The 8,860-nt window shown below is 48.7% G+C and overlaps 1 protein-coding gene across 1 annotated transcript; it reads left to right on the forward strand.

Annotated features, from left to right (window-relative positions):
- Positions 1-6,991: 6,991 nt before the first annotated feature.
- On the forward strand, positions 6,992-7,242 carry DEXI (Dexi homolog). Its single transcript, XM_077450000.1, is given in 2 exon segments — positions 6,992-7,034; positions 7,037-7,242. Coding segments are annotated over 2 exon segments (249 nt in total).
- The last annotated feature ends 1,618 nt before the right edge of the window (positions 7,243-8,860 follow it).

An 8,860-nucleotide genomic window follows, 5' to 3' on the forward strand; every position in this document is an offset into this window, starting at 1 on the left:
AAAACTGAAAAATTCTGAAAAAAAGATCATCAATTCCAGGCTCACTGTGCCATCAATTGCTGCCACTGTGCCATCAAACGGAGCCACAGTGCACATCTGTTTCTCCGACTTCTCTAGTCTTTGTAAAAATCATCCTCACTCTTCCTTCTTACCCCAGACCCTTTGCTGTTGGATTTGGTTCCCCCTCCCAATACAGCTTCCACAGCATTGCTAGGGTTAAAAACACTTGTATATGGCTTCTCTGACTGCTCTAGTCTTTGTATAAATCATCCTCACTCTTCTTTCTTACCCCAGACCCTTTCTGTCCAGGGGAAGCGTAATTTGATAGCAAACTGACTATTGGTGTCGGATTTGGTTCCCCCTCCCAATATAGCTTCCATGGCATTTCTAGGGTTAAAAACACTTGTATATGGCTTCTCTGACTGCTCTAGTCTTTGTATAAATCATCCTCGCTCTTCTTTCTTACCCCAGACCCTTCCTGTCCAGGGGAAGAGGAATTCGATAGCAAGCTGACTATTGCTGTCGGATTTGGTTCCCCCTCCCAATATAGCTTCCATAGCATTTCTAGGGTTAAAAACACTTGTATATGTAGCCTCCAGCGTGGACAAAGCTGGCTTTTCTTTTGCAGCTAGTATGCAATGCTCCAGCTATTCTAATATCTACAGCTATTTCTGAAGCTAAACAGGTAAAAACTAAATTATTCTACAGCATTAAACTTTATATCAGCATAAAAAATCCCTCATAGATAGAAATTGATAATGAGTTTATTGTTTTGCTGCATTGATCCAACAGTGACGACAGATTTTACCTGTATCAATGAAGTGATACAATGAACAATTTTTTACAACATATCTCTCTGAACCTATTGAAACTCAACTGACGTTAATTGTTATGTAATTAAATATATTAATATATCTTCTATTTTATCTATTATTTCTCTTTAATTTTATATTGTATACCTGTTTATAAATCTATCCCAGTCATACGTGTGATGGTATTAGGTTTCCCACATTTCCCATAGTTCATGGTACATGTATACATTTAATGTGGTAATATAGACTGGATGAATGTGTTTACCTGTTTTTTTAATCAATGGTCTCTTTCTGTCCCGGAAGTACAATGGTAAAACTCTTGATGTCATAATAATTTTATATTGTGTATATGTGTATATATATATATATATATATATATATATATATATATATATATATATATAGGGATGAGCCGAACACCCCCCGGTTCGGTTCGCACCAGAACTTTCGAACGGGCCCCAAATTCGTACGAACTTTAGAACCCCATTGAAGTCTATGGGACTCGAACGTTCGAAATTAAAAGTGCTAATTTTAACGGCTAATATGCAAGATACTTTCCTAAAAAGGGTTTGGGGACCTGGCTCCTGCCCCAGGGGACATGGGTCAATGCCTAAAAAGTTTTTAAAAATGGCCGTTTTGGCGGGAGCACTGATTTTAATGACGATTAAAGTGAAAAAAAAGTGAAATATTCCTTTAAATATGGTGCCTGGGGGGTGTCTGTAGTATGCCTGTGAAGTGCCACGTGTTTCCCGTGTTTAGAACAGTCCCTGCACAAAATGGCATTAAACTGAAATAACATAATTTAAAACTGCTTGCTGTTTTAATGTTATATCTGGTTCCTGCAATATGGTTGAAAATCATTGAGAAAAATGGCATGGGTAGCCCTCCCTGCCCATTACCAGCCCCTTTGGGTCTTGTATGCATATTAAGGGGAACCCTGTACCCATATTAAAAAAAGGAAATGTGTGTGGCCCCCAGGCCCTATATACTCAAAACAGCAGTATACAGGCGGTGCAAACAAGACAGGGACTGTGTAGGTTTGTTGTGTTAAGTTGAATCTGTTTGTAATTTTCAACTGGTACATTTTTAAAGTGTAGCTCCAGTCAAAAAAAACTATTTTTAAGCTTTTTGGAAAACATAGGGAAGGGTTATCACCCCTGTATAATTTGTTTTGTCGTCCATCTTTTTTCATCTCACTTGCTGTTGTCTCCTTCCATTTGCAAGTAGGAGATGTTTGTAAGTTGGATGTTTGAAAGTAGGGGCCTGCCCTATATGCTCTGCAGAAATGGCGGAACAAGGTGTTGGTTTTGCCACAACATTGTAAGCCCTCAAAGTGACTCTTGGTGGGCGCTGGAGCGCCCTGCTGTGAACGATTATATCAAGAATTGTAATTACATGCCATTGTTGAACAGTGGTAGAAAAATTGACCTTTGGTGGTTGTGGTGCTGGTGCCACAACACTATAAGTCCTCACAGTTACTCTGTGTGGGCACAGGAACGGGCCCTGTTGTGAAATATTATATCAAGAATTGTAATTACATGTCTCTGTTAAACAGGGGCAGAAAAATTGGGCTGATGGCATCACCCAGAACCAGAAATGTTCTTCCAACATATCAGCGGAGGAGGAAGAGGATAGACAATCAACATAACAGGACAGTCACTCAGCATCAGCATAGGCAGTCTTGAAGGGATGTGATATTTCAAAAAAAAAAATATTCGGTTACATCAGCTTCAGGTGCTTGGTAGCTGTGGGTGATCCAAGACTGATTCATCTTGATGAAGGTCAGTCGATCAACTGATTCGGTGGACAGGCGCACCCTGTGATCGGTAACAAAGCCACCAGCAGCACTGAAGGTGCGTTCCAAAAGAACGCTGGATGCAGGACAGGCCAGTAGCTCAATTGCATACTGTGCAAGCTCTGGCCAGTGATCCATCCTCAAGACCCAGTAAGCCAGAGGATTTTCGGTGGGAAAGGTGTCCAAGTCTGACCTTGCCCCTAGGTATTCCTGCACCATGTAAATCAGACGCTGGCGATGGTTGCTGGAACCGATCATACCTTGGGGCTGCGGACTAAAAAATTGTCTGAAAGCATCAGTCAGACGGCCACCTTCTCCACCGCTCCTTCTGACCTCAGCCTCAGCAACACGTTGTCCAGGACCAGGAGTTTGTAACCTCCCAGTCTCTGGGAACGCGTTGCACAGACCTTTCTGCAAGGCCTCCCGGAGATGTCTCATCCTCTGCTCCCTCTGCGATGGCAAGATAAGGTCGGCAACCTTACCCTTGTACCGTGGATCAAGGAGAGTGGCCAGCCAGTAATGGTCCCTCTCCTTGATCCGAAGATTACGAGGATCCTTCCGCAGGCTTTGCAGGATCAGGGAGGCCATGCAGTGTAGGTTAGCTGAGGCATTCGGTCCGGAGTCCTCTGGGTCACTAAGGGCAACATGATCCGCAGCTACCTCCTCCCAGCCACGTACAAGTCCACGTGTTTCTTGGGACTGTAAATCATCCCTACAAGACTGCTGCTGCTGAGTGCCAGCTTCCACCTCCATGCTGACACAATCATCCTCCTCCTCCTCCTCATCCTCTTCCTGTGTGATGGGTGGCACAGCAGGAACACTGTCTGGATAAAGGGGGCCTTGAGAGGCAAGGAAGTCCTCCTCTTCCTGCCTCTGTTCTGCCTCAAGTGCCCTGTCTATTATTCCACGCAGCGTATGCTCCAAGAGGTGGACAAGAGGTACAGTGTCACTGATGCATGCACTGTCACTGCTCACCATCCTTGTGGCCTCCTCAAACAGTGACAGGGCAGTGCATGCGACCCTGTCCTGGTGCCGTAGTCGCACAGGTACTCATTGATGGCCCTCTGCTGCGTGTGCAGCCGCTGCAGCATGGCCAACGTTGAGTTCCACCCGGTGGGCATGTCATAAGGCGGTTCTTGGGCAGGTTCAACTCCTTTTGGAGCTCAGCCAGCCGAGCACAGGCATTAAATGATCGGCGGAAATGCACACAGACTTTCCTGGCCTGCTTCAGGACATCCTGTAAGCCGGGGTACCTGCCCAAGAACCGCTGCACCACCAGGTTAAGTGAGCTACACAGGGCACATGGGTCAGTTGTCCCTGTCGGAGGGCAGAGAGGAGGTTGGTGCCATTGTCGCAAACCACCATTCCTGGCTTAAGCTGGCATGGCGTCAACCACCTCTCGGCCTGCCCCTGCAGAGCTAACAAAACATCCGCCCCAGTGTGGCTCCTGTCCCCCAAACAAACCAGCGCAAGCACGGCATGTCATCGTTTTGCCTGCGTACTTGCGTAGCCCCTGGAAGGCCTACGGAGCACCGCTGGTTCTGAGTACAGAGCACTGGAAGAGGCCATGGAGGAAGAAGAAGAGGAGGGGGTGGAGGAGAGAGGTGTGTCACAACCAATAGTAGCATTTTGGAGGCGTGGTGGCGGAACAACCTCCAACACTACTGCACCTTGTCCTGCATCCTTCCCAGCTGCCAGAAGAGTGACCCAATGGGCCGTGAAAGACAGGTAACGTCCCTGTCCATGCCTGCTGGACCACGAGTCAGCGGTAATATGCACCTTACCGCTGACCGCCCTGTCCAGTGAGGCAAGGACATTGCCTTCCAAATGCCGGTAGAGAGCCGTAATCGCCTTCCGTGAGAAAAAGTGGCGTTTGGGGACCTGCCACTGAGGAACCGCACATTGTACAAACTCACGGAAGGGGGCCGAGTCTACCAACTGAAAAGGCAGCAGTTGAAGTGCTAGCAATTTAGCCAAGCTAGCATTCAACCGCTGGGCATGTGGATGGCTGGGAGTAAACTTCTTTCGCCGGTCCAGCAGCTGGGGCAGGGACATTTGCCTGCTATAATCGGACGTAGGTGTACTGCTAGCAGAGTGCCTGGAAGCACTTGGCTGTGACACACCTAATTCTACACCTTCATTCCTCTCAGAGCAGGTTTCAGAGAGGACTGAAGGTCTAGTGGGGTTGGAGATGCCAGCTGATGAGGAAGGAGAGGTCCGCTTTGTTCTTCGGGGGGGGTCTTTGAGGTACGCTTGCCAACAAGCTGCATGGCAGGTCAACATATGTCTGGTCAAGCATGTGGTGCCTAAGCGGCTGATGTTTTGGCCACGCGAGATACACTTGAGACATATGTTGCAAATAGCAGCGGTGCGATCTGATGCACTCGTCTCAAAAAAGGCCCACACCAAAGAACTTTTAGAATAACGCACAGAGGCAGCGCCCTGCACAGGCGGAGCTCTGTGGTGTGATTCAGTCGGTGTGCTGCCCCTAAGCTGGCCCCCGGAGGGCATCCTGCCTCGTTGGACATGTGCCTCCTCCTCCTCTCTCCTACCAGGCACCCACGTGGAGTCAGTGCCCTCATCATCCCCTCCCTCTTCATCGCTGTAGCAAACCTGGCAATATGCTGCAGCTTGTGGAACATGACTGCCAGATTGCTGTCCTTCTTGAGCATCCCCTCTCTCTGCATTCACGCTACTGCCTTCCTCTAGCTGAGTGTCATCATCAGAGCCTACAAAACACTGGGCATCCTCCTGGAGCATTTACCCAACACTGTGCTCAAAGAGTTCTGGAGACTCCTCAGAAGGACGTGGTGGGTCTAGGGAAGGAGTCACTGATGATGACCTTGAGACGAGGGAAGACATTGCGTTGGCAGCTGCTTTGCTAGTACCCTGAGACTGGGTGAGAGAGGATGAGGAGGATGAAGAGGGCTTGGTCATCCACTCTACCAAGTCGTTGGCATGTTGCGGTTCAACATGTCCAGCTGCCGAAAAGAAGGACAAGCGTGTCCCATGGCCACGTGCAGATGACAATGCACCGCGTCCACGACCAGCACTGTTGTCTCTAGACACAGAGCCTGCTTGCCCTCTTTTATCGGCTCGTGCCTGTCTGCCTCTCCTTGCTGGCCTTCCAGACATGGTAATGGCCTGAAGGGAGTTGGGTAAAACAGCAGTTGGGTAGTGTATATTGTGCTGGAGGCACACAACACCCACTAACTCCTGCAGATGCCTTTAGTATAGAACACCAGAGATAAAGGGGTATACTGTAATGGAGTCACACATCACCCACTAAGCCCTGCAGATGGCTCTATTAGAGAACAGCAATAAAGGGTAGATACAGGTGTATATTGTGCTGGAGGCACAAAACACCCACTAACTCCTGCAGATGCCTTTATTATAGAACACCAGAGATAAAGGGGTATATACAGATGTATACTGTGCTGTGCTGGAGGCACACACAACTTCCAATAACTCCTGCAGATGGCAAGTGGGCTCAAATAGAGAAGAGCTATGTAGGTGGATATAGCGGTGTGTACTGGGTACAGAGCACCCAGACAGCACGCACAAGCTCCTAACACTACTGACTGCAAGCTCTATTATAAAAGATAGATCACTAGCTATATAGGTGAGGTGAATAGAGCGGTGTATACTGCGGTCAGGGCACGCAGACAACAACCACTACACAACAGCAAGATCGAAAATCGGCCGATAACGATCGGTGTATACTGTGTTGAAGGTACACAGAACACCCACTAACTGCTTCAGACGCCAACACACTACACAAGGCCGCCGCGCTGGCGGCTTTATATAGTGTGGCGCGTGTACTACACAGCCTGAGCTATGATTGGCCACAGGCATCCTGCCTGTGGCCAATCATGGCTCTCCTCGCTGCTGGCGCTGTGATTGGCCAAGCATGCGGGGTCACAGTGCATGCTTGGCCAATCATGAGCCAGCAATGCACAGCGATGACGTAGTGCATTGTGGCCCGTGAGCGCCACATGAATTTGGCGCGACCGGCCCATAATGTTTGGAATTCGCCGAACGGGCGAACAGCCGATGTTATATATATATATATATATATATGTGTATGTGTGTGTGTGGATGGACTAATAATATTGTACAGGGGATGCGCACGGGGACGGTAGAAGTGTGATTTGCATTCGGGGTAGTGGAGGAGGAGCCCCAGTGCAGAGGGCTGGACAGGCGGAGTTCCGATCTGAGCCGAGAGCCAGGGGGAACAGATTTAGACGGGGAAACCATTCTCGTCACAACACCGGCGGTATTGGTCCCTCTGTGTGAGGTACTATAAGTTTCAGGACACTTTGTTTTCTCCGGTTTCACGGCAGCAGCACCTGGCTGCATGCCCCCTTCTCCGTCATACTAGTGCATGCTGTCGGCACAGCTGGATTCCCCTGGACAGATGCTCAATGAGACCCCTATATGTTTTACATGGGATTGTTCTTTGTCAACGTGCTGATGTTGTATTATGCCTTTCTGATGGAGTACATTGCCCTCAATGTGGGCATCGTCTTCCTGCCCGAGGACATGGATCAGGCTCTGGTGGACCTGGGAGTACTGTCAGACCCCGCTTCTCTGCTCTACGACGCTGACAACGATCTGGAAGGCTACCTGGAATAAATACAGACACACCACTGTTAAGCACGATCTGGCTGATCTTTTTCTAAAAACGTGCAATGTTTTGGTGGGTTAAAAATGGCCCCTATGTTGAAGCTACTGCGGCTCCGGGGTACAGAATACGCCTCTTCTGGCTAGATAGACGAGAATCCCGCTGCCTGGCAGATGCATAGTAAGTTCCTAATGCAGGACTCTACAGCAGTTATCAAATGTCACTGTAAAATACAGGCCACTGACACTTATCCTTTTGAAACTTGCACTGTCAGGTGGGAGCCACTAGCACAGATCAGAGTCCCCATATGGGAGAGCTGTCATTCTAAACCCCCTTGGAGATTACTCACCCACATATCAGAGATTACTCCTCAAAACTCCCATATCAGAGATCACTGTCACCTTGAACCCTATTTCAAAGATCGCTTTCACTCAGAAAACCCAATTCGGAGAATACCGACACTCAGAACCCACATATCAGATATTGTCATTCACTCAGAACACCAATTTCAGAGATCACATCTTCTGAGAGTCCCCATATCAGAGATTACTGCAGGAGAGGGCTGGCCTGGCAGGCAAGTCCAGTCAAGTGGCCAGCCCACCATCCCTGAGAATCAGTGTGAAGAATGGAGCTGGCGCTAGAGGATGCATGCGGCTGCAGTAGAGAGCAGAGCCGATGCTTAATGTATCGCTCCCGTCACATTTGGTATCACTCCGGCTGTGACAGTGCTATATAGGAAGCATTGGCTCTGCTTTCTCTAGTGCTGACTCAATTCTTCACCTTGATGCTCGGGGATGGTGGGATAGGAACCCAACAATCAGGGCTTGCTGATCCGCCATCCCAGAGCAGAAGGGGACGGGACACTTCAGAGGGTGCCGCGGGCCAGAAGTTGGGCACCCCTGCTGTAATGTGTGGTGCTTTTACTACTTTTATTTGCAAGGAATAAAAAAAAGCAAGATCGGGGGCGTGGCTTGGCTGAGCTCAATGGCGGACGCTTAACTGATCAGCTCTGCTGCCTCAGGACAAAAACTACAGCCTCCAGAGGTATATTTCGCCCTCAATCTACCTACAAAAGATGGGAACAGCGTCTAGAACCTCCTCCACCACTCGGTCTCGCTCTCCATGCGGTAACACTGGTGGTCACAGCCAGCACATGCCGGAGATGTTTCGAGCACAGAGGGGGAATATGGCGCCGTCCCATCAGAACTCCTCATAAGTAATACCAGCGCATTCTCCTCCACGGGAGGCCATCGTCCTAACAGATACCCGACGCAGCGGGGATACATACAACAACGGATCTGGTAGTCATCTGAATCCTGAGGTGATCTCCTCCTCACAGATCAGTATGCAAGATCTAAGACTGATTGCCTAAGAACATAAAAGACACTCTATCAGCGGCAATTGCAGAGCTTTGGGTGGACATCAGGGCCTTGTCTGACCACGTGCTGAATATAGAAAAGATATCCGATCAGCATGCCACGATCCTCCGCAAGTCTACCAGGAAAATTGATGGGCACACTTTACAATTGAGGGACATGCAGCGGCATATGGAAGATTTGGACAATAGGGGGAGACATCACAACCTTCGGATCAGAGGTCTCCCCGAGTCTATTGAAGGAGAACAAATCC

Source organism: Lithobates pipiens, unplaced genomic scaffold (genome assembly GCF_037356315.1).
Source record: "Lithobates pipiens isolate NorthernLeopardFrog02 unplaced genomic scaffold, aLitPip1_a1.2 Scaffold_22, whole genome shotgun sequence".
In the NCBI taxonomy this organism is placed as follows: Eukaryota; Metazoa; Chordata; class Amphibia; order Anura; family Ranidae; genus Lithobates; species Lithobates pipiens.